Source organism: Capra hircus, chromosome 10 (genome assembly GCF_001704415.2).
Source record: "Capra hircus breed San Clemente chromosome 10, ASM170441v1, whole genome shotgun sequence".
Taxonomy (NCBI): domain Eukaryota; kingdom Metazoa; phylum Chordata; class Mammalia; order Artiodactyla; family Bovidae; genus Capra; species Capra hircus.
The window spans coordinates 59,759,322-59,785,638 of NC_030817.1; the positions used below are offsets into that span (position 1 = coordinate 59,759,322).

General features: G+C 41.9%; 1 protein-coding gene across 2 annotated transcripts in view; it reads left to right on the forward strand.

Moving 5' to 3' along the window:
• Window positions 4,375-26,317, forward strand: part of CDKL1 (cyclin dependent kinase like 1) — a 57,249-nt gene continuing 35,306 nt past the window's right edge. The window contains exons 1-2 of one of the 2 annotated variants that reach the window (XM_018054368.1): window positions 4,375-4,686; window positions 5,241-5,527. In XM_018054368.1, coding sequence (XP_017909857.1) covers window positions 5,360-5,527 — 168 coding nt within the window. In that variant the 5' untranslated portion in view covers window positions 4,375-4,686; window positions 5,241-5,359. The remainder of the gene's footprint in view (window positions 4,687-5,240; window positions 5,528-26,317) is intronic. The other variant, XM_018054370.1, reaches the window with a different exon arrangement.

Here is a 26,317-nt window from a genome sequence, read left to right on the forward strand (position 1 = left end):
TGCTTGAGAATAAGAACTCACATATCACAGTATGTCTTACCCTCCCAGAAACCCTGCTTCCTGGGAGTTATAATTCTTTGATGTGTGTGCTCAGCCATGGCTGAGTCTTTGTGACCCTATGCCAGCTCCCCAGGCTCCTCTTCTGGGACTTTTCAGGCAAGTATACTGGAGCGGGTTGCCATTTCCTACTCCAGGAGATCTTCCCAACCCAGGGATTGAACTCACATCCCTTGCATAGCCAGGTGGATTCTTTACTGCTGTGCCATCTGAGAAGCTATAATTCTTCAATATCAAAACCAGTTTCAGTCTTGCCAGCTGAAAGGACTGACTGCAGTTCGACAGCATAGAGGTCATACTATTCCTCCATTTTGGGCCAAATGGTGGCATCAACTGTTTGTCTCCCTTTCACAGTTGTTCTCTCGTATTTTGCTCCAACTTCCTCCAAATACAACAGCTGGTATAGCTGCAGATCCCACCGGCTTTCTGGTTCATTGCTTAGTTAGCCTTAAATAACTGTATGCTTGCTTTCTACTTCACTTCTGGGCTTGGCAACACTCCAGGCTCCTTGGGTACTGAACCTTGTGAAGTCCGTAAATTAATTTTCCAGGCTAGCCTGGAATGAACTTCAGACAAGGTAGCTCTGGAGAAATTAACATTAACTTTTTTCACCTCATTTAAAAATAATTTTTCAGATTGTCAGATAGAAACATTCACCAACAGAGACCATATTCTGGGCCTTAAAACAAACCTCAACACATGTCAAAGAATTTAAATCACACAAAAGGATTTATATGAAAGCAACCAAATTAAACTAGAAATCAACAGCAGGAAGACATCTGGAAAATCTCTTTAAAAAAAAAAAAAGTTGGAAATTAAACAACACAGTTCAAAATAACCCATGGATCAAATAGGAAGTCATGAGGGGAACTATAAAATATCTTGAGCTGAATGAAAAAGAAAATACAACATATTAAGATGCTAGGGATGGATATAAAGTCTTGCTTAGAGGAGAAATTATGGCCTTAAAGGCTTATATTAGAAAAGAAAGATCTAAAATTAGTGATTTAAGCTTTCATCTTAAGAAACTAGAAAAAGCAGCTAAAAGCAAAGCAAGGAGAAGAAAAAATAATAAAAGAAATGAAATCAATGAAATTAAAAGACAGTAGAAGAAGTCAATTAAATAAAAAGCTGTTTCTTTTTAAAAATCAATAAAACTGATAAGCCTTTGTCAAACTGATCAGTAATAAGAAGGGGAAAAAAAAAACCCCTCAAATTACTAATATAAAAAATGACAAGAACTTCCCTGGTGGCTCAGTGGTTAGGATGCTGAGTTTCCATTGCATGCGTCAGATGTTCAATTACTGGTCAGGGAATTAAGATCCCTCATGCTTCAAGGCATTGTCAAAAAATAGAAAAAAAAATTTTGTAATTACAGAAAGAACACTATTATATGAAGGATAATAATGTAATGCTATGTCCGTAAATTCAAATATCTAGATGAAACAGACAAATTCCTTGAAAGACATAAACTCTCAAAGCTCACTCAAGAAGAAGTAGATATCCTGAATAACGCATGCTAAGTTGCTCAGTCATGTTCGACTCTTTGCGGCCTTTTGAACTGTTGCCCACCAAGTTCCTCTGTCCATGGGATTCTCCAGGCAAGATTACTGAAATGAGTTGCCATACCCTTCTCCAGGGATCTTGCTGACCCAAGGATCAAACTCTCATCTGAATAGTACTATCTTTTAATAAGGAAGTAAAATTTGTAATGAAAAACATTTCAACAATGAAAATTCCAGGTGACTCTACTAGCAAATTCTACCAAATGTTTAAGAACTAAATAATACCAATTATTTCTCCATAAGACAAAGAAACACTTACCAACTCATTTTATAAGATCAGCATTACCTTGATACCCAAACAGACAAAAACATGAAAATAAAATGATAGATATCTCTCAGAAACAAGGTAAAAATTCTTAATAAAATATTATTAGTAAACTCCAGGAAGGCATCAAAGTGATAGAACACTATAACCAAGCTTGTTTTATCCCAGGAACATAAGGTTGATCCAACATTTTAAAATCAAAGTAATTCACTATATCAAGAGACTAAGCAAGAAAAATCATATTATTATTTCAATAGACACAGAAAAGTATTTGACAGAATTCACCATACATTCATTATTAAAACAAAACAAACAAACAAAAAACACCTTTCAGCCAACTGCAATTTTTCCCAGTCTAATAAATAGCTTCTCTATTAGTTCTTTACTGCTGTGTAACAGCCCCCAAACATATATACCAAACAATTATTGTCGCACAGTTTCTGGAGGTTAGGAATCTGGATATAACTTAGCTGGTGCCTCTAGACCAAAACCTCTCACAAAAGTGAATTTACATTGTCTGCTGGGGCTACAATGTCATTTGTAGGCTCACTGGAGTGGGGATGGTGGTAGGGAGATCCACTTCCAAGCTCATTCACAAGATGGTTGGCAGGATCCCTATCCTCACAGAATGCTGGATTGAGTGCCTACTGTCTTCTTGGCTGTTGGTCTCCTCAATTCCTTGCCATAGGGCGGTTCACAGCATGGCATCTGGATTCCCTCAGAGGAAGTGAGTGAGCGAGTACAAGAGAAAAGGCAGAAGTCATTGTCTGTTTGTAACCTAATCTCAGAAATGATATGCCATTACTTTAAACATATTTTATTCCTTAGAAGCGAGTCACCAGATCAAGCCTACATTGAATGGAAGGGCATGAATACCATGAGGCAGAGATCATTGAGGGCATCTTAGAGACTGCCTACAAAGAAACCTAGTACAAGATCCTTAGTGGTGCAAGATTGAATGTTTTCGTCTTAAAATCAGCAGTAGGCACACATGCTCTCACCACACCTATTTGACGTCACACCAGAGGACGTACTAAGTGCAATAAGGCAAGGAAAAGAAATAAGAAGCATACCACTTAGGAAGAACAAAAATCGTCCCTATTCGGAGATGACATGGTTGTCTACAGAGAAAACCTCAAGGAATTTACAAAAATCTTCTGGAACTTTTAAGTGAGAAAACAGATGACAAATTAGCATATGAAAAACTGTTCAATGTTAGTCATTAGGTAAATGCAAATTAAAACCACAAGAGACCATTACCCATCTTTTAGAATGACTGAATCAAAAGAAGTGAATACCGAGTGTTGGCAAAGATGCGGAATAATTGGGACATTGCTGGCAGGAATGTAAAATGGTACAGTCACTTTGGAAAACATTTGGCAGTCACTTACAGTAATATATACTTAACATATGACCCAGCAGTACTCCTCTTATGCATTATTTTCTCAAGAGAAGTGAAAACATATGTTCACACAAAAGACCATACACTAATATTTATAGTGGCTTGGTTTATAACCACCAAAACTGGAAACAACTCAAATGTTCAGTTGGGAATGAATAAACAATATCCATACAATGGACTGCTACTCAGTAATAAAAAGGAAGGAACTAGCGATAAATGCAACAACATGGATGAATCTCAAATATATTAAGTCAAAGAAGCTTAGCCTCAAAAGGCTATATAATATATAATTCCATTTATATGACATGCTGGAAGAGGCATAACTATAGAGACAGAAAACACAATTTGAAAACAATTTTGGGGGAGTTCACAGACCACCTCTAGCCCATCCCTGGACCCCATCCATATGCCACTCCATTTTCAAGGCAGCCACCAAACTCTCTCCTATCTGCAGCTCCTTCCTGAGCCCTATCCAGATACACATTCAGTGACATTCTGCTTGGCACAGGATTGGTCCCCATTTCACAGACATATGAAAATATTCTCTCTTCAGCTACTGCTTCCAGGGCAACATCCATCTTGATCCTGGGCATATCGAATGGAAAAGATGATCAAGTACTGAGGCAATCTGCCCAGGGGCAAGTTACCACATTTTGAGATTTCCCCCACGTCCATTCACTTTCCTTCACTGTGCTCAGACCAGAGCGAGTAGGAGCCAGCTGGGAGGATGTAAATAAGGAATGCAAGGCAAGGCAGGGTCAGTGAGCCTCCATCTCCCAAGTTACAAGCCCAGCTCTAATGGAACCGTCCCCCACCTCCACCGCCCTGCCAGCCTGTGGGAAGGAAGTGCAGACGATTTCAGTCATCATACTGCCACCATTCCTCCAGTTTTCGTCTACCCCTTTCTCTCACTCATTCATTCGTCACCGGCTGCTAGAGCACTGACCAGGACAGACACAGAGGCTGCCCTCAAGGCGTCTACAGTCCCGCAATAGGAGGTCACAGTTATCACCCCGTGTGGTACAGGCTGCGAGGGAAGTGGGAGTGGGGCGAGAGGGGGGTGGGGGTGCGGCTCCCAGCGCAGGCGTCTTTGCAGCAGACTGCCAGAGCTGCGTTTTCCACGACCTGCTGGAGTTTGCAGTCTTGCAGGCCTCCTCTCCTGGGGCAGAAGGCCACGCACAGCTCCTCCCGGGTCCCCAGGGCCGCCCGCCCGGGCCTCTCGCCGCACCTAGGACGGCGGCCGGGTCTAGGAGGGACGCGTATGGGCGCGGCGGCCCCGCCCTGGCCAGCCTAGGGCGGAGGCCGGTTCCCATAGGGATCGCGGGCCGGCGGGCTGCGACAGAGCCGGGCCAGAGTCGGCGAGGCTGGAGCGAGGCCGGCGGGGCAGCCGCGGCGCCGTGAGTCCCGGGCGGGGAGGGAGGCGCGGGCCAGGCCGCCACGTGGCGCCGCACGAGGCTGCGCGGCGCCGGCCAGAGCTCCGGTGGGAAGCGGGGGCGACGTAGCAGGGTCTCCCCCCGGGCCCGCGCGGCGGCAGGACGGCGTTGCCCTGCTCCCTGCGGGGCTCCGGGCCCTACCTCGCGGGGCTCTCCCCTCCCGCCCCGCCCCGCCCCGCCCCGCCCCGCCGCCGCCCCCGCGGGAAGTCGGACGGTGTCTTCTTGCGGAAAGGAAACGAGACTCGATATTAGAACCGGGGAAGCCCTTAACCTTCTAGGTCCTCCAGCCAGCTCATGTGTCTTAGATCGGATGAACCTGACATTGAAAAGATAGTCTTACAACTCGGCTCGTTTTAGGATGACAGGTTACATTTTAACTTTCAGGGTATGCAACAGAGAATTAAACTTGAGTTACCAAAGGCAGCTGACTCCAGGCTGTCGTCTTTGACCCAGTGGCCACGGCTGAGGGGCGAGGGTTTAAGGGACTGGGTCGATTCCTAATTGTGTAACAACTGCAGTCCTCTGTCTTAGGTCCTTGACAAAGACCCATCGTTGAGTGGGGCTGTTCATGCCAGTATTTACTAAGCGACATTTTCAAACTATGTGAAGATCCATTTTAAGAATTTATTCATCAGTGATGGAGAAGTATGAAAAAATTGGGAAAATTGGTGAAGGATCCTATGGAGTTGTTTTCAAATGCCGAAACAGGGACACAGGTCAGATTGTGGCCATCAAGAGGTTTCTGGAGTCAGAAGATGACCCTGTCATAAAGAAAATCGCCCTTCGAGAAATCCGCATGCTCAAGGTAATTTCTTTAAGGTGAATTTTCAGGAACTAAAAAGAAAAAAAAAAATTAAAGTGAGTCATGTTATATGAAATAAATGCCTTGAGATGTGGTCACATCTTCCTTCACAGACTTTGGTCCTCAGTGATACGGATGGGGTGTCTGTGCACCAGTCACCAATTGTATAATGAATTACAAAGTCATAGGTGTGGGGAAAGATGGTGTTCACTTTCAGACTTGCTATGGGATATTTTATTTTTCTTCCCAGTAGCTTCTTTCGCATGTCATCTGTAGATCTGGTTCCTCAAGAGTCATCAACTTTAATAGCACAGGAACTTTCCACAACTCCAGTCTGCTGACTGTGCATGATTTTTACACTTCCAGGCTAGCATCTGTTGATAGTCTGTGCAGAGAATTAATCATTCACCTGTTTTCAAACTCCCAGGAAGCTGACAGGTTCTCATTACACCTCGCATTGATCTACTTCTGAGCTTTACAATGTCTTTGTCTTGTCTCTAGAAGAAGGATTTTTCTGTAAGTGAAATGATTGCTTTTAAAATGTTCACTAGTTAGCTCTTGGAGACCATGATACTTGGAGGGGGTGAGTGTTTATTACAAGCTGAAAGTATCTTTTTCCTGAAATGGAAATGAAGAAAGAAAGTATTTTTCCTTCATTTATTTTTATTTCTGTGAAGATGAACTCCAAATCCTGCCCTATGTAGAATGCGACCTGCAGAGAACACGGTGAAGGTTAACATTCAACAAATTAACTTTCTCTGTCAGGTCTGGTTTTAAACAGGACCTAGGACTTCCCTGGTGGCTCAGACGGTAAAGCCTCTGTCTACAATGCGGGAGACCTGGGTTCAATCCCTGGGTCGGGAAGATCCCCTGGAGAAGGCGATGGCACCCAACTCCAGTACTCTTGCCTGGAAAATCCCATGGACAGAGGAGCCTGGTAGGCTGCAGTCCATGGGGTCACAAAGAGTCGGACACGACTGAGCGACTTCACTTTCACTTTCTGTGTTAGGTGTAACTGACTATCCAACAAGGGAAGAGCAGCCTCGTTGGGGCTGAGTGGAATATCTGGGGAGTCTCCTCTTACCTCTGCTTCTCCCTTTTCTCCAGGGCTCTCTAAATTCTTCTCTCCTGTGAATTAAGCGGATGGGGTTATTGCTGGACCCGAAATAGGAAGTAGCAGGCTTCAGATAAATTAAAACAGGAGAACAGGAAAACTTTCTCTCTTTAGGTCTAGGACATTTTTCCCAGCAGAATGTTTTCAGTTCGAGAAGACACTTCTGAAGCCCCCGTGCAATGCTCCCTAGGGCAGCGTGAGACAGCAGTGTTGGCACATCTCCCTGGACTCCCTGCCCTCGCCCCTCTCTACACAGGTAGAGGTTTCTCGCACGGTTTCTCTGGGGCCCATGGGCGTTTCTCACTTGCTTAGGCTTTCCCTAGAGGAGAAAGTGATCATTGAATTTCAACGGGGTTCATTTACTCCAAAGAAAAGCCAGTCTGTTTCTAGTGGAGAGATACTCTTTTTCTGATTCTGAAGGTCACTTGCGGGTGCCTCTCTGAAGCCTCTCGCTATTCTTTAGCAATACGGTATTTACAAGTTTAGTCTCTGAATTAATTCGCTTTCTCTAGGAATGGGGGGCTCGCCTCGGATCTCTGTGTCAACCACTTGGCATGTAATGCACCTCCAATAAATGTTATTGTTGAACTGAAAAAAAGATGTTAACAAAATAAGCTCCTAGAAACTGTAGGTTGGGACTTCCCTGGTAGTCCAGTGATTCAGGCTCTGTGCTTCCACTGCAAGAGTTGGGGGTTCGATTCCTGGCCTGGGAACTAAGGTCCCATATGCCCTATGGCACAACCAAAAAAGAAAGGGTAGGTGTTGCCAATAAATTAGGAAGTCAGATGTGTTTTCTCGAATAACTGAATACTGATGTCCTCTGAAGGATAGGCATGTATGCAGGACCCTGATTTCAACGCACACAACACTCCATTCCCCAAAATCAAGGGCACAGCTGTAGACTCCCCTGGTCTGTACGAGGTGATGGGACTAGATTATCAGTAGAGCCTGTCCCTTCAAGCCCTAACTTGTCTGAATTCTTGATATTCTTAAGACATAATGGGTGCTTAAATATTTGCTGAATAAATGAATTGAGGATTCTCCATCCATGGGATTTTCCAGGCAAGAATACTGGAGTGGATTGCCATTTCCTTCTCCAGGGGCTCTTCCCAACCCAGGGATCGAACCCAGGTCTCCCGCATTGGAGGCAGACGCTCTAACCTCTGAGCCACCAGGGAAGGGGTGCAAGGAATTTCCTGGAATATAGGTCTGGCCCTGGGATAAGTGGTGGTTTGCACATCCATGCACCTGGGTCCCAGATGGCTTTGAGGTTTGGAACCTGCCTTGGGGACATGTTGTCCATGAGAACAAGAAATCAGTGAGGTCTATGTTCATGTTTAGGGCCCCGTCTGAGCTGCATTCAAGGCATTGCCCCATTGACCATGGAAGGGGAATACTAAACTGGGAACGAAGCACAGTTCTGTGAACTCAAGGGCTCACTGAGTGTGCATTCCTGGGGTTTTCCTTGCATACCCCTCACAGAGTTGAGGCTGTTGATGACCTTTGCTAAGGTCAGGAACTAGGATGACTGAGGCTAAAGGTATCTTAGTGACCTTAGTGGGTGAGATTGGTCAAGGGCTGAACCCCAGACTGTGCTTATTGTGATAAGGAAAAGTAAAAAAAGCAGATTAAGACCAGATATAGAAGGCTTCAAATGCCAGGCTGAAGAGTTTGGCTTTCACCTGAAAAGAGAGAAACCAGCTAAGATTTTTTTAGTAGAAAGTTATCATTTGCAGACTTTTAAATTTCATGAATCAATAAACTTCAAAAAAAAATTTTTTACAGATTGGGTGGTCAACATTTGAAGAAACTATCACCGTTACTTCATAAACAAAAGGACATTTTAATATTTTTTGAGAACTAGGAACAATAACTTTAGGAAAAAGCAGTCTTCCTGAGAGAGTAGTTGGCAACTAAGACAACATCTCTCTTTATATACGTTTCTCTGGTGTGTGAGAGGATACAGGTGTAACAGTGTATGTGTGTATGAGAGAGAGAGATCATTGCCCCTATTTTTCCCATTTCACTTTCCATTGATGAAAATGTAGACTTCATTTGTTTTGTGCAGCCTAAATGTCACAAAAGTTAGTACTATGTCTGAGAACAAAACTCCCTGGATCAGATGATGTCTTACTTTTAGGATCTATCTGATACAATGGAATTCTAATACTACAAAATAAATGAATGGTCCCTTGGGTTTAATATTATAGTAGAATTTGGCATGTATCTATCTTCAGAGAATTACTTGTATGTTTTTAAAACTATTTATTTAATGACTTAAAGCAACTCCTAATAATTGCTATTGGACTCTTAAAAATTACAGTTTCCATCAAGCAGATGAGATCATGGGCGTGAACTGTCCAGCAGTCAATTGCTTAATTATTAAGGCAGCACACCTATAGTGTTTCCTGTTCTTGATGTGAAGCATATATGAAGATGTAACCATCCATTGGTAAATGGTTTTAAGGATGAAAATTATTAGCAAGAAACCAATTTTGCCAATATTTTTAGAAAACATATTTTTCTAAACATTTGAAACACTTTTCAAATAGTATTACTTCATGCCACTTGGGGAAAAAATGTATAACACGTTTTCATGAGATAAATTCAGTGTTTGTACTCATAAATTGCTTTCTAAATGTAATCCACTCTTCACCAAGAAATCCTATTGCAGTCAACCCTTTAATATTTTCATTTTGAATCTTATTTTTTCCAGGTTACATAACTAGGCTTTTAGAAAAATAAACAATGGCTCCAGTTAAAATTAGTCAGCCCAGGGACTTCCCTGGTGGTCCAGTGATAAAGAATCCACCTTGCAATGCAAGGGATTGAGCGTTTGATGCCTGGTCGGGGAACTAAGATCTCACATGCTGAGGAGCTTGTAAGCCGGGGTGCCGCAACTAGAGAATCCACGTGCCTCATGGAAAGATCCCATATGACATAATGAAGGTCCGGTGTGCCACAACTAAGACTTGATGCAGCCAAATAAATACATAAACTAAATAAAGTAGTCAGCTCATACTCTAAAACGGCAGTGACAGAAATAAAATTATACTGCAGTACCCGAGCACAAAGCAACTATCCCACCCTTTCTCAAACTCACTTTCCACTGTGGAAAAAAGAAGAAGTCAATATTTTCAGTCAGTGTTTTTTCGTTTATTGTTTAGTATTTATTTATTTATCTGGCTGCTCTGGGTCTTAGCTGCAGCATGTGAGACCTTTTAGTTGCGGGATGTGAACTCTTAGGTGTGGCATGTGGGATCTAGTTCCCTGACCAGGGATTGAACTCAGGCCCCCTGCACTGGGAACAGGGAGTCTTAGCCACTGCCCAACCATGGAAGTCCCTCAGTCAATGGTTTTGATGAGACACCTGCATGTAAGACAGTTGACATGTGTTCATTTGGCATGAACACAGGAATTTCTACAGAACGCCTGCCATGTTCCAGGCACTGTTCTAGGTGTCTGTCCTCACAAATGAGAGACTAACCGTAAACAAATATGTCACGTGGTGAAAAATGAAGCAGGGTAAGCGGTTAGGGTGAGGGAAGGGCTTGCTTCTTTATACTGAGTGGTTAGGGAAAGCCTTCCTGATGAATGACATTTGAAGACATTCCAGAGAAGATGTGAAGGGGTGACTCTTGCCGCTCTTCAGGGGGAAAACATTCTAGGCAGGTGGAGGGTAGGACAGAGGCCACAAGGGAAGATCAAGTGATGTCTTCTAGGAGTGTTCTGGTGTGTTGTAGAAGGAGCAAAGAGAAGAGGGTGCCTGAAGCAGAGTAAGCAAGGATGAGAGTCATGGAAGACGACGTTACAGGGATGAGTGGGCCAGACATGAGGGCCTTGTGGGCCATGGTGGGACTGTGGATTTTACTTTGAGTGAGATGGGAGCCATCAGAGGGTTTTGAGCAGAGGGGTGCCCAGGCGTGTCTTATGTCCCAGAAGGGTTCCTCTAGCTGCTGGTTACTCCACCTTCATGAGCAGGAAGCTCTCTTAGCAGACTGCTCATGTGACCCAGGTGTAAGATGATGGGGTTTGGGTCAGATTCAAGATATATTCAGAGAGGAGAGCACATAAGAATCTGATGGCTGGATGAGGAATCAAGAATGACTCCAGAGTTCTTCACTTGAGGACCTGGAAGAACAAAGAGATCATTCACTGATAGGGAGACCCAGGTGCAAATTTAGGGGAAAGAAAATCAAGAATTCTGTTTTGGAAATGTAATATTTGAGATGCAGACCCACTGTAAAGTGGGTAATTAAATGCACAAGTCTGGCATTCAGGGAATATAGTCTGGGGACCTTTCCACCAAGGGGAGCAGAGAGACAAATACCAAAGATTGAGCCCTGGAGCTCCAGCATCTGGAAGTCAATAAGCTGAGGAACCAGTGAAAGAGGTAAGAAGGGGTGCTCTTTGAGGCAGGAAAATTTGAGGTCAATGTCCTTATGAGCTGAGGGAAGGGATTTTCCTAGGGTTCAGTGGTTCGGACTCCAGGCTTCCACTGCAGGGGGTCTGGTTGCAATCACTGATCTAGGAACTAAGATCCCACAAGCTACATGTGAAAGTGAAAGTCGCTCAGTTGTGTTCGACTCTTTGCGACCCCATGGACAGTACAGTTAGTCCATGTAATTGTCCAGGCCAGAATACTGGAGTGGGTAGCCTTTCCCTTCTCCAGGTGATCTTCCTGACCCAGGTATCGAACCCAGGTCTCCTGCCTTGCAGGCAGATTCTTTGCTAGCTGAGCCACAAGGGAAGCCCACAAGCTACATGGTGTGGCAAAAAAAAAAAAAGAAAAAAGGCTGAAGGAAGCGAATGGTTCAAGAATGAGGAGCATTTGTCGAAGGTCACCTTTTGTACAGACTTGGAATTTGCCATTGGCTTTGAAAATATGAGAGTCATTTGAGATCTTACGAGAGCTGTTTGGGTAGAGAGATAGGAATGAAAGCTTCATCAGGGAGGGTTCAAGAGTAGAGCAAAAGAGCAAAGTGAAGACAGTGATAGAGACAACTCTTCTGAGAAGTTTTATTATAAAAGGAAACTGAGAAATGGGGCAGTATGTGCTTAGAAGGATGTGGCATCAAGGGAGAGTTTTTGAAGTTGTTGTTTGTAATATGAAAGAAATAAGTATGCTAATGGAGGGAGAGAATTCCTGGAGCCATGACCTTTGTTCTAGTCAAGGTAACTCACCTTGAGTTACCAACCTGGACCATGACCAAAAACAGCTATTATAGCATAATAAAAGACCAGTTCAGGGACCGGTTAGGAGATTAGGCCACCTTTTCTTTTATTTGGAATGTTGCTAGGTTCTTTCCCTGCTGCTGCTGCTGCTAAGTCGCTTCAGTCGACCCCATGGACTGCAGCCTACCAGGCTCCTCTGTCCATGGGATTTTCCAGGCAAGAGTACTGGAGTGGAGTGCCATTGCCTTCTTTCCCTGCTGCTACTGCTGCTAAGTCACTTCAGTCGTGTCCGACTCTGTGTGACCCCATAGACAGCAGCCCACCAGGCTCTCCCATCCCTGGGATTCTCTAGGCAAGAACACTGGAGTGGGTTGCCGTTTCCTTCTCCAATGCATGAAAGTGAAAGTGAAAGTCAAGTCGCTCTGTTGTGTCTGACTCTTAGCGACCCTATGGACTGCAGCCTACCAGGCTCCTCTATCCATGGGATTTTCCAAGCAAGAGTACTGGAGTGGGGTGCCATTGCCTTCTCCCCTTCTTTCCCTACACTCTCCTTAATCTTTAGGTAACAGGACCCACAGCTATCTTAAAGCTGTTTGGCCTTGAACTTCTTCTACCAGGATGTACAACAGCTGATTTGTGCTATGACTCAGGAACCATTCAGGAAAGAATTCAACCCCTTTTGCATAAGTAGGGTTCAAACATATAAAGATGTTTTGGATAGGAGGTGTGATGGTCATGAGAGAGGCCAGGTTACAAAGCCAGGTTACAGAGAGAGACAACATTCCTGAAAGGAAATCATCTCAAGAAGGCTGGGACTTCCCTGGTGATCCAGTGGTTAAGAATCCGCCTGCCAGTGCAGGGTACAGGGGTCCAACCCCTTGTCTGGGAAGATCCCATGCGCCGTGGAGCAACTAAGCCTGTGCAACGCGACTCTTGAGCCCACGCACTGCAACTAGAGCCTGTGTGCCTCAACAAGAGATGCCGCTGCAATGAGGAGCCTGTGCACCACAGTTGGAGAGGAGCCCCTGTTTGCCACAACTAGAGAAAACCCATGTGCAGCAACAAAAACCCAGTGCAGCCATAAATGAAAAAATAAAGTTTTGAAATATCCAAGACTACAGATTAGTTGTTTTTTTTTTTAAAAGTCTGGCATCACAGACCTGTGGTGGGAAGTGGTCTCTGCTTCTACATAAAGCAGGTGGCTGTACTTGAACCCAACCTAGCCCCTTGGGAAATATCTGTGTGTCCAGCAAGAAAAAAGCTGTGTGGTTCGAAGCAAACATGAGCCAACTGGCCCAGAATCATTGGATTACGAAGGTCCCGAGTCTCTATGTTGCAGAAGCTTCTCTCTGTGGAATGCAAATGGTAGAACTATTGGAAGTGGAATCAAAGAATGCCAGCTAGCAGCTATAAGGTGCCGGCAGATGGTACAGTGGCCTTTAAGTAGATGAGACCAACATCAGTCAAAATTTGTGACCACCCTCCTTCCCTGGTGGTTCACATGGTGAAGAGTCCACTTGCAATGCGGGAGACCTGGGTTCTATCCCTGGGTCGAGAAGATCCCCTGGAGGAAGGCATTGCAATACACTCTAGCATTCTTGCCTGGAGAACCCCCATGGACTGAGGAGCCTGGTAGGCTATAGTCCATGGGATCACAAAGAGTCAGATGAGACTGAGTGACTAAGCACAGCACAGCACACACACCCTCCTTCCAGAAGGTGAGACGAGCTAGAGTGAGTGACAATGTGGAGAAGGAATCGTATTCCCATTTGGTGACCCAGTGGTCTTGGGTGAAACCCCGAGGATTGTTACCTAAGATGCACAAATTACACTTACAACAACCCTAGGAGGCAGGCATTGCTATCCCATTTTACTGAAGGATGTAGGATGGTCAGTGACTTGCTGTGGCCTCCTGGTTAGTGAGCTGGATGCACACCCAGTCCTGTGGTCCCCACATCCATGCCCTACTGCTCCCACACCTCAGAACACCAAACACTGCACTCTTTCTGAGTTACCAGTGACTGGTCCTCAGGATTGATCCTGCTCTTGCCTCCAGTGAGCCTTAGTTCGGAGACTCATGGCTTTCATGGAAACCTGGGGTTCTTACTGGAATATCAGTTCTTTCCAATTTTTGTTCTTTAACCCCATAGATTATTTTAATAGGTACAAAGTTATGGTTTGCAACCCACAAAGGTGAGGATAAACATGGGCGTAAATGTCCATCTAAAACTTTACTATAAACACTACAGTAAAGTTCATTGATTTTTTTAATGTGTATTTTAATTAATTTATTTATTTATTGCTGCACTGTGTCTTCGTTGCTCTGTGGGCTACTCAGTAGTTGCAGTGCAGGAGCTTCTCATTGCCATGGCTTCTCTTGTTGTGGAGCGTGGGCTCTAGGGCACGTGGGCTCAGTCGTTTCAGCTCCCCGGCTCCAGAGCACAGGCTCAGTAGTCGTGGTGCATGGGCTTAGCTGCCCTGTGGCATGTGGGATCCTCCTGGATCAGGGATTAAACCTGTGTCTCCTGCATTGGGAGGATTCTTTACCACTGAGCCACCAGGAAAGCCCAAGTTCATTCATTCTTTTTTTTCCCTTTATATATATATTTTAATGAAGCATAGTTGACTTACAATGGTTCAGGTGCACATCAAAGTGATTCAGTTATACATATACATATATATTATTTTTGAGATTTTTTTTCAGTATAATTTAATATTACATTATAGTGTAATATTATAAGATATTGACTATAGTTCCCTGTGCTATACAATAAACCTTTGTTGCTTGTTTGCGTATCTATTTTTTTAATTAGAAATCTATCATTCTATTCATACTAAGAAAAACAAGTAGAATCAAAATGTCATAAATTTTTAAATTAGGCAAAAATCTGTACGTTTTCTAAAATATACATATTATACCTACTGTTTTTATATATGTATACAAAAGCTTTTCTACTATGCTTGATAAAGACTTGAGGAAGAACATCAAAAAAAAAGAGGAGATGGAGAAATTGGTAAGCATAAACTAAATGAAATGGGAGCACTGAATATGAACTAGAAAAAGTGAAACAAACCAGATAAAAGTAAAAGATCCTCATGTAGTCCAGTTGTTTTTAAACACAGCTGCTCGTTAGAAACATATCTGGAGCTTTGGACAAATACCTGGGCATTTGTATTTTTCAAAAAATTCCAAGATAATTCTGATATGCATCTAGATTTTAAAAAGTTACTACAGGTTTTCCTATTAAATGATAGTTTTGGTGATAAAGGATTCGATTTTTTTCTGTTGATGAATCATGATACAATGGTATTAAGTGAGTAATAGTTACATAATCACAATAGTAGAAGATGTTTATCAGTTTTCATGATCAATAACCAGACAAAAAATAAAAGTTAATTACAATTGCAACCCATAATACAAACACGATTAACCTAACAATATAAAATAATTACAAACAATTTGGGAGGTCAAGCAAAGTGACGTGGAGAGTGGAAGTGCAGCTCATTCATTCTTAATGAGCACTGTCACCTGCAAGAGGGTGAAAGTTGGTTCTTAGGAATTGGGGATCCTAACTATTTATTGTATAAAACGCGTATACATACAGTGCATATACGGATGTACGGTATATTTGTGGAGTTAAAATTTCATTTAGGGATGATTAAGAAGGAAAACTCAGCAGTGGCCACAGGACTGGAAAAGGTCAGTTTTCATTCCAATTCCAAAGAAAGGCAATGCAAAAGAATGTTCAAACTACTGCACAATTGCACTCATCTCACATGCTAGTAAAGTAATGCTCAAAATTCTCCAAGCCAGGCTTCAGCAATACGTGAACCGTGAACTCCCTGATGTTCAAGCTGGTTTTATGTATTTTTTTATTTATTTTTATTTTTACTCTATTTTACTTTACAATACTGTATTGGTTTTGCCATACATTGACATGAATACACCATGGGTGTACATGCGATCCCAAACATGAACCCCCCTCCCACCTCCCTCCCCACAACATCCCTCTGGGTCATCCCCATGCACCAGCCCCAAGCATGCTGTATCCTGCATTGGACATAGACTGGTGATTCGATTCTTACATGATAGTATACATGTTAGAATGTCATTCTCCCAAATCATCCCACCCTCTCCCTCTCCCTCTGAGTCCAAAAGTCCGCTATTCACATCTGTGTCTTTTTTGCTGTCTTGCATACAGGGTCATCATTGCCATCTTTCTAAATTCCATATATATGTATTAGTATACTGTATTGGTGTTTTTCTTTCTGGCTTACTTCACTCTGTATAATCAGCTCCAGTCTCATCCATCTCATCAGAACTGATTCAAATGTATTCTTTTTAATGGCTGAGTAATACTCCATTGTGTATATGTACCACAGCTTTCTTATCCATTCATCTGCTGATGAACATCTAGGTTGCTTCCATGTCCTGGCTATTATAAACAGTGCTGCGCTGAACATTGGGGTACATGTGTCTCTTTCAATTCTGGTTTCCTCGGTGTGTATGCCCAGAAGTGGGATTGCTGGGTCATATGGCAGTTCTATTTGCAATTTTTTAAGGAATCTCCACACTGTTCTCCATAGTGGCTGTACTAGTTTGCATTCCCACCAACAGTGTAGGAGGGTTCCCTTTTCTCCACACCCTCTCCAGCATTTATTGCTTGCAGATTTTTGGATCGCAGCCATTCTGACTGGTGTGACGTGGTACCTCATTGTGGTTTTGATTTGCATTTCTCTAATAATGAGTGATGTTGAGCATCTTTTCATGTGTTTGTTAGCCATCCGTATGTCTTCTTTGGAGAAATGTCTATTTAATTCTTTGGCCCATTTTTGATTGGGTCGTTTATTTTTCTGGAATTGAGCTGCATAAGTTGCTTGTATATTTTTGAGATTAGTTGTTTGTCAGTTGCTTCATTTGCTATTATTTTCTCCCATTCAGAAGGCTGTCTTTTCACCTTGCTTATATTTTCCTTTGTTGTGCAGAAGCTTTTAATTTTAATTAGATCCCATTTGTTTATTTTTGCTTTTATTTCCAGAATTCTGGGAGGTGGATCACAGAGGATCCTGCTGTGATTTATGTCAGAGAGTGTTTTGCCTATGTTCTCCTCTAGGAGTTTTATAGTTTCTGGTCTTACATTTAGATCTTTAATCCATTTTGAGTTTATTTTCGTGTGTGGTGTTAGAAAGTGTTCTAGTTTCATTCTTTTACAAGTGGTTGACCAGTTTTCCCAGCACCACTTGTTAAAGAGATTGTCTTTACTCCATTGTATATTCTTGCCTCCTTTGTCAAAGATAAGGTGTCCATATGTGTGTGGATTTATCTCTGGGCTTTCTATTTTGTTCCATTGATCTATATTTCTGTCTTTGTACCAGGACCATACTATCTTGATGACTGTGGCTTTGTAGTAGAGCCTGAAGTCAGGCAAGTTGATTCCTCCAGTTCCATTCTTCTTTCTCAAGATTGCTTTGGCAATTCGAGGTTTTTTGTATTTCCATACAAATCTTGAAATTATTTGTTTTAGTTCTGTGAAAAATATCGCTGGTAGCTTGATAGGGATTGCATTGAATTTGTAAATTGCTTTGGGTAGTATACACATTTTCACTATATTGATTCTTCCAATCCATGAACATGGTATATTTCTCCATCTATTAGTGTCCTCTTTGATTTCTTTCATCAGTGTTTTATAGTTTTCTATATATAGGTCTTTAGCTTCTTTAGGTAGATATATTCCTAAGTATTTTATTCTTTTCGTTGCAATGGTGAATGGAATTGTTTCCTTAATTTCTTTTTCTACTTTCTCATTATTAGTGTATAGGAATGCAAGGGATTTCTGTGTGTTGATTTTATATCCTGCAACTTTACTATATTCATTGATTAGCTCTAGTAATTTTCTGGTGGAGTCTTTAGGGTTTTTCAAGCTGATTTTAGGAAAGGCAGAGGAACCAGAGATCAAATTGCCAACATCTGCTGGATCATGGAAAAAGCAAGAGAGTTCCAGAAAAGCATCTATTTCTGCTTTATTGACTATGCCAAAGCCTTTGACTGTGTGGATCACAATAAACTGTGGAAAATTCTTCAAGAGATGACCTGCCTCTTGAATAATCTGTATGCAGGTCAGGAAGCAACAGTTAGAACTGGACATGGAACAACAGACTGGTTCCAAATAGGAAAAGGAGTACGTCAAGGCTGTATATTGTCACCCTGCTTATTTAACTTCTAGGCAGAGTACATCATGAGAAACGCTGGACTGGAAGAAACACAAGCTGGAATCAAGATTGCTGGGAGAAATATCAATAACCTCAGATATGCAGATGACACCATCCTTATGGCAGAAAGTGAAGAGGAACTAAAAAGCCTCTTGATGAAAGTGAAAGAGGAGAGCGAAAAAGTTGGCTTAAAGCTCAACATTCAGAAAACGAAGATCATGGCATCCAGTCCCATCACTTCATGGGAAATAGATGGGGAAACAGTGGAAACAGTGTCAGACTTTATTTCGGGGGGCTCCAAAATCACTGCAGATGGTGACTGCAGCCATGAAATTAAAAGACGCTTACTCCTTGGAAGAAAAGTGATTACCAACCTAGATAGTGTATTCAAAAGCAGAGACATTACTTTGCCGACTAAGGTACATCTAGTCAAGGCTATGGTTTTTCCAGTGGTCATGTATGGATGTGAGAGTTGGACTGTGAAGAAGGCTGAGCTCTGAAGAATTGATGCTTTTGAACTGTGTTGTTGGAGAAGACTCTTGAGAGTCCTTTGGACTGCAAGGAGATCCAACCAGTCCATTCTGAAGGAGATCAGCCCTGCGATTTCTTGGAAGGAATGATGCTAAAGCTGAAGCTCCAGTACTTTGGCCACCTGATGCAAAGAGTTGACTCATTGGAAAAGACTCTGATGCTGGGAGGGATTGGGGACAGGAGGAGAAGGGGACGACCGAGGATGAGATGGCTGGATGGCATCACTGACTCGATAGACATGGGTCTGAGTGAACTCTGGGAGATGGTGATAGACAGGGAGGCCTGGCGTACTGCGTTTCATGGTGTCGCAAAGAGTCAGACACGACTGAGCGACTGAACTGAACTGAAGAAAACCTGTGTAAAAAGACTTCTATGAGTAACAAATAAGGAAAAAAAGGGGTCCATGGGGTATAGGAAGGTAAGAATGCTGACTATGTTCTATGTGTCAGAAACATGCTCTCATTTGACTGTAATTAGACATGAAGAGTAACAACCTACCACATGTTCAGAACATTCCATTTTTTCCTAGTCTCCTCACTTTCAATAACTTCCAGTGAGGCTGTGGGCTGTGAGACTGCTTGGGAATAGAAGCCGCAGTTAGGAGCTCAGTTTCTGATCCGGATTGAAGCTGTTGGGTAACCTTGGGCAAGCTCCAGTGCCTCCTAGAACCCGGCCCCCCCTTATTGCCGTGATTTATGTCTCTGTTTGGCATTGCTGGGCTGACTCACTGCCGAGGGGAGCAGAGTGCTTCGGGGACAAACACCGTAGAGCGGTCAAGCACCTTAAGGATGGAAGGGCAGGAGAGCAGAGGTTCAGAAAGAGCAGCAGCCAAGGACAGAGTGGGAGAAAGGAGGAGCAGTGGGGGAGGGAGAGAGAAAGGTACAGGTTGGCAGAAAGGTGGGTGACCAAGAGGAGAAGCTGAACGGGATAGCACTTCACATGGTCTCTCCTGTCTTACAACATCAGACCAGAAACACTGCTGGGCAAATTACCATCCTGATGACTGTAAATTGCTGTGGAGAGCAGGACGGTCGCGGTTCCCTGTTTTTCAGTATTTATTCAGAGCTTAATTCCATGTACTCTTGTGCCAAGGCCCCACTCCACAGAATGCTGGCAGAGTACTGTGTGAATGCTCACTAGCATTAGAATCTAATCAGAGCGTTCATAATTTCTAAAGGCGTCTGCTCCCGTAGTACTTGTTGAATTATTATTTGAGTAATATTTCCCAACTCAGTAAAAGTCTCCTTGGGAAATCCTGTGACATCTTTAAGGATTTAATCCTGCTGTTGCTAATCGGTGCCATTTCCAGGTCCATTTTCTTAATCTTGCTTAATTGGCTTATTGAAATAGATGAGTAACATATCTCTATAAGTTGTTTTAACCATGTTCAGCATTCTTATGGTTTACAAACTCAGATGTCTGTGGGGACTCACACTGGTAACATAAACCAGTGAAACAGGCTGAATGCAAGACAAGATGGAGCAGTGGAGACTAGGGCAAACGGGAGACTGTCTTGTGAGAAGCAGGTGGCTGCATGCTAGTCTTTCTGAGACTTTTTCTTAAAGCCAGAGATCAAAATTTTGTGTAAAATCTCCTGGGTTCTCCCCCATAACTCTTTATTTTGAAAAAATTATACACACATAAGTGGAAAGACTAAGACAATGAATACTTGTGTATCTTTAACAAGATTCATTAATCTAGCTAATTCTAATAGTTAGAATTCCACTTCATTTCTATCTCTATCACACACACACACACACACACACGCACTTTTTTTTGGCTGATGCACACACATTTTTCTAAATGCAGCATGAATCTCCTAGAACAAAGAAAATTTTCTATGTACCACAATATGATTTCCACATTCTAGAAATGTATCATTGATTCAATACTATTATCTAATATATAGTCTGTGTTCAAATTTTTCATATTGTCTCAATAATATAGATAATCATGTTTATGAGAATAAGCATATATACATGTATATTATATGTGTATTTTAGTACATGATTAATAACTGAGCACACATTGCATTTAATTGTCATGTTTTTGTAACCTTTATTTGCTTGCACTGAGTCTTAGTTGAGGCATGTGGGATCTAGTTCTCTGACCAGGGGTTGAACCTGGGCCCCCTGCATTGGGAGCCCAGAGATTTAGCCACCGGACTACCAGGGAAGTCCAGTTATTCTTTTCTTAATTGGAAGTATAGTTGATTTACAATGTTGTGTTAATTACTGCTGCGCAGCAAGGTGATTCAGCTTTACATGTATATGTTTTACATATTCAGCTTTATATACATGTATATACACACACACATTCTTTTTTATATTCTTTTCCATTATGGTTTATCATAGGATGCTGAGAATAGTTTGCTGTGCTATACATTAGGACCTTGTTGTTTATCCATTCTGTACACAAAAACTTACATCTGCTAACCCCCGTCCTGCCCCACTCCTCCCCCAATACCCTGCCCCTTGGTAACCACAAGTCTGTTCTCTGTGCCTGTGATTCTGTTTCTGTTTAGTAGATATGTTCCTTGTGTCATATTTTAGATTTCACATATAAGTGCTATCATATGGTATTTGTCCTTCTCTTTCTGACAACGTGATAATCTCTAGTTGCATCCGTGTTGCTGCAAATGGCATTATTTTATTCTTTTTTATAAGTAGTATTCCATTGTACATATGTACCACATTTTATTTATGCATTTTTCCATCAGTGGATACACATTTAGGTTGTTTACATGTCTTGGCTAGGCGTCCCTGGTGGCTCAGAGAGCAAAGAATCCGCCTGCAATGCAGGCGACCCGGGTTTGATTCCTGGATCAGGAAGATCCCCTGGAGAAGGAAATGGCAACCCACCCCAGTATTCTTGCCTGGAGAATTCCATGGACAGAGGAGCCTGGCAGGCTATAGTCCATGGGCTCACAAAGAGTAGGACACAACTGAACGACTAACACACACACACATCATGGCTATTGTGGATAGTGTTGCTATGAACATAGGGGTGAAGTATCTTTTTGAATGATAGTAATAGTTTTGTCCAGGGTATATGCCCAGAAGTGGGCTTGCTGGATCATGTGGTAATTCTATTTTTAGTTTTCTGTGGAACCTCCATCCTGTCTTCCACAGTGGCTGCACCAACTTGCATCTCCACTAACAGAGTAGGACAGTTCCCTTTTCTCCACATGCTCTTCAGCATTTATTATTTGTAGACTTTTCAGTGATGGCCATTCTGACTGGTATCAGGTGGTATCTAACTGTAGTTTTGATTTGCATTTTTCTATCATTAGCAATGGTAAGCATCTTTTCACATGCTTGTTGGCCATTTGTATTTCTTCTTTGGCGAGATAGGTCTTTTGCCCATTTTTCAACTGGGTTGTTTATTTCCCGTTGTTTAGTTGTATGAGCTATTTGTATATTTTAGAAATTAATCCTTTGTTGGTCACATCATTTGCAATTATTTTCTCCCATTCTGTTGGTTGCCTTTTCATTTTGTTTATGGTTTCCCTTGCTGTGCAAAAGCATGTAAGTTTGATTAGGTCCCATTTGTTTATTTTTGTTTTTATTTCTACTGCCTTGGTCGGTGGGGGGGTGGGAAACACTGACCTAAGAAAACATTGGTACAATTTATGTCAGAGAATCTTTCCCCTATATTCTCTTCTAAGAGTTTTATGATGTCACATCTTATGTGTAAGTCTTTAAGCAAACTTTGAGTTTTGTGTATGGTGAGAGGGTGTATTCTAACTCCATTGCTTTGCGTGCGGCTATCCAGCAGTTCTCTAACTTTTAAATTCTTCTTTCAGTCTTGCGTGGCACTGACATTTGGGAAGAGTCCAGGTCAGTTATTCTGCCAGATGGGCCTCCACACAAGTCTGACTGTTTCCACGTGATTTGATTCGGGGTAAATGATTTCAGCTGTGTCCATCACACTGTTTCTAATCAGGAAATACATGATCTCATTTTGTCCTGTAACTGGTGCTCTCAGTTTTCATCTCTTGATTAAGATGGGTCTGGCATATTCCTCAATTGTAAAGAAACACTTTTCCCCTGTCTAATTAGTAAGTAATCTGTGGGGTGATTCTTTGAAACCGTGTGACTGCCTTATTCCCCAAGAACTGTCACCCAAAGTTCCTTACCTGAATCAATTACAGTAAGAGTTATTGTAAAATGGTAGTTTTCAACAATTCTTGCTATATTCATTAGTTATAATTTTTCTTAAAAAAAATGCTTTTTTCACCCACACGCCTACACCACAGTACACACAGTTTTTAGTATCACTGTGGATTCTGGATTTTTAAAAAATTCAACATGTTATAAACTATCACTGTCATTCTTTTTGAGTCTCAAATTGTCACACATTTGGCTATTTGGGGATCCTTGGAGCCTTCTCCTCGATCTTACAGATGCCCATCAATCCTTGTATGCGTCTTTACTGTGGGGCACAATGAAATGTTCCAGGCTCACCTCCCCCAGCTCTAGAATCGGCTATTTCTCCAAGGATTCCTCATATCTTTAAGTGAGAGTGAAATCTGACTTTAAAGCATTGACAAATAATTTAAAAAGAAATTTTTTTTAACACCATTCAGGCCAAAGAAAACACATCTACAGACAGTATTTGGCCTATAGGCTCAGTTCAGAGTCTTCCGATTACGCAGCTTTCATTGTTTGCAGATATTCATACTGGAGACTGGCAGATCTGACCCCTTGAGGTTCATTGCTAATGTATGTAGGTGCTGGGACTTTGCAGAGACTGGTCATCAGTAGCATGGAGGACAAAGGGGGAGCATTCCCTGGCCCACAATGATAGAAACCAAACAAACCCCCTTATCATCCTCTCTCCCTATTTATTCAACAAGTGGAGACCTGTTTGATTTTATTTTTACAAAATAACATACTAAATGCAAATAGTAACAGACTCTTTTGTTTGTTTATTAGAAGATTTTTTTGGCTTAGCTCACAGTGTGTTTGTCTAGAAAGACTGTGTTCCTGCTGTGTAGTGAACTCCTAAGCGATAAAGCTGCCATGGTTGTACTTCAAGAACAAAAGAAGCAGACATCAACAAACAGACTCCTTACCTTTTAAAAATACCCAATTTGCAAGGAGATTAAGCACATGCCACCATCTGTCAGCACTCTAAATGCTTTTATACATAGCTTGCCACACACCTTACTCTAGAAAATGTCGTAGAGCAGGAGAAGGAGGCTGAATAAATGATTTTATGAAGCACATTGATAAGAAATATAATTATACTATTGCTTTTTTGCCACTTGTTTTTTATTTCCAGCCAAAAAAAAAAAAGTTTCTAGGTAGACAACTGTGTTATATATAGTTATCAAACATTCAAACCACACAAGAAAGTAGAACTTTTTGTATGGAATGAAAATTTTTTTAGTGGCCAGCCTTGTGTCTTTCACATTAAATTTTTTTAATGTTTTAACTCACCTTTTTATTTAGCAGAATTGATGTTTTAGACCACAAATTTGCTTTCAACAGGCATATTTCCATGCTAATCATTAATCTTCTTTATTACTTATTAACTTTAACCACACTGTGATAAAAATGCTTTGGAGTAAAATTGCCTGATAGAAAATCTCTGAATTCCACTTCCCTTTTTGTTAGAAGAGTGAAAGGTGAATTTTTAAAACGAATTATGCTATCAACTGTATATAAAAACCTAACAAATAATTTGTTTTATAACTATCAGTACATTGAAGGTGAAAGTTGCTCAGTCACGTCTGACTCTTTGTGACCCCATGGGCTGTATAGTCCATGGAATTTTCCAGGCCAGAACACTGGATTGGGTAGCCTGTCCCTTCCCCAGTGGATCTTCCTAACCCAGGAATTGAACCAGGGTCTCCTGCATTGCAGGTGGATTCTTTACCAGCTGAACCATACGGGAAGCCCAAGAATACTGGAGTGGGTAGCCTCTCCCTTCCCCAGTGGGTCTTCCTAACCCAGGAATTGAACCAGGGTCTCCTGCATTGCAGGTGGATTCTTTACCAACTGAGCTACTGCATGAATTTTTGGCTGTGTCATGGTTCATTCTGATTTTGATCACGTTGGTGCTATTGCTTCTTTCCTAGTACTTTTCAAAAACTTCATTAACCAATAAAACAAACTGAGCATCTGCTGTGCACATCCTTAGCCTGCCTGTGATGGGTCTTGAGAGGAATGCAGAAGAGAGCTCAGCCCAGGTCCCTGGCCAGAGGACCCGCCTGGTGCATTCTGTCCCGTCCATGCTGTCTACAGCAGACCTAATGTAAATTAACTTCACCTCTCCACCTGCGATTCAGCTTTTTCAGTTCTCCCCCACATGTCACACCCGTTCCTTCTCTGAAAGTGTTAGTCGCTCAGTTATGTCCTCCTCTTTGTGACCCCATGGACTGTAACCCGCCAAGCTTCTCAGTCCGTGGAATTCTCCAGGCAAGAATACGGGAGTGGGTTGCCGTGCCCTTCTCCAGGAGATCTTCCAGACCCAGGGATTGAACCCACGTCTCCTGCATTGAAGGCAGATTCTTTACTGCCTGAGCCACCAGGGCCCCTTCTCTAGCCGTCCCCCAAACTAAGGTGTTAGCCAGGGTATCTACCATGTGTTTCTGGGCATTTAAAGGAAATGTGGGATTAAGGCAGCTTTTCTTTACCAAAAGTGTTAAAGAACAATTCCTCAACAGCACTGTGAGGGGTGTGGAATATTTTCCTCTAGGTCGAAGATGGTGGCAATAATTAAATAGCTTTTAAAATCATGAAAATAGCTCCCCCTGCCACAAAGCTGATGTATTAACTAACTAGCTCTCTGAAACTAACTTCAAAATATTTATCTTGGTTTTACAATATAGTGAAGAGACTTATGCAAATCTTTTAAAACTTTTAAAACTTTACCATGTTTTCTATGGTAAAGTAAATATCATGCTTACATAAGTAAGTATGCTTATGTAAGAAAACAAGATGGAAGGTACAGCAGAACTGCAGTGGAAAGGAAATCTGCCTCATCCCTCACTCTCCATTCTCATCCCCCGAACAATGGCGGTCTCTCCAGAGGATGCCTGTGCTTATGCAAAGACTTGTGTTTCCCCCTAAAACACAAACACAAATGCCATTGTATGTGTATATACTATCCAATCATTTCTTTTTTACACTTAACACAGTTGACCCTTGAACAACATGGGTTTGAACTGCATGTTCCATGTGTAAGTTTGTATTCATTTACATGTGAATTTTTTCAATAAATATGTTAGAAAAAATTTTGGAGGTTTGCAACAGTTGAAGAAACTCACAGATGACCTGTGTAACCTAGAAATAATCAAAAACAATTATGGAAAAGTTACATGTGTCATGAATGTATAAAATATACGTAAATATTAGTCTATCCTTACATAAGCATAATAAGGTGGGTGACATTTAATATAATTATGTGTTAGTTCTCACAGGTTTATAACTTTGCTTTCAAAAGATCATGTTATGTACAGTATATCTCTCTCTCCCTCTCTTATAAAAGGAGAAACTGAATATCAGTCTATCATCTCAGGTAAGTGATTTTTTTAAAAAGTGTAACAATGTTTCCAATACTGTGTTATGTATATGACTGTAATACTGTATGCGATAAAAATTTTATAATGGTTCATTCATTAGTATATAGGCTAGGCTACTTTGAAAAAATTCTATCAATTATTCTAGGCTACTATAAAGTGGGGCTTCCCAGGTGGTAAAGAATCTATCTGCCAATGCAGGAGACGTAGTTTTGATCCCTGGGTCAGGAAGATC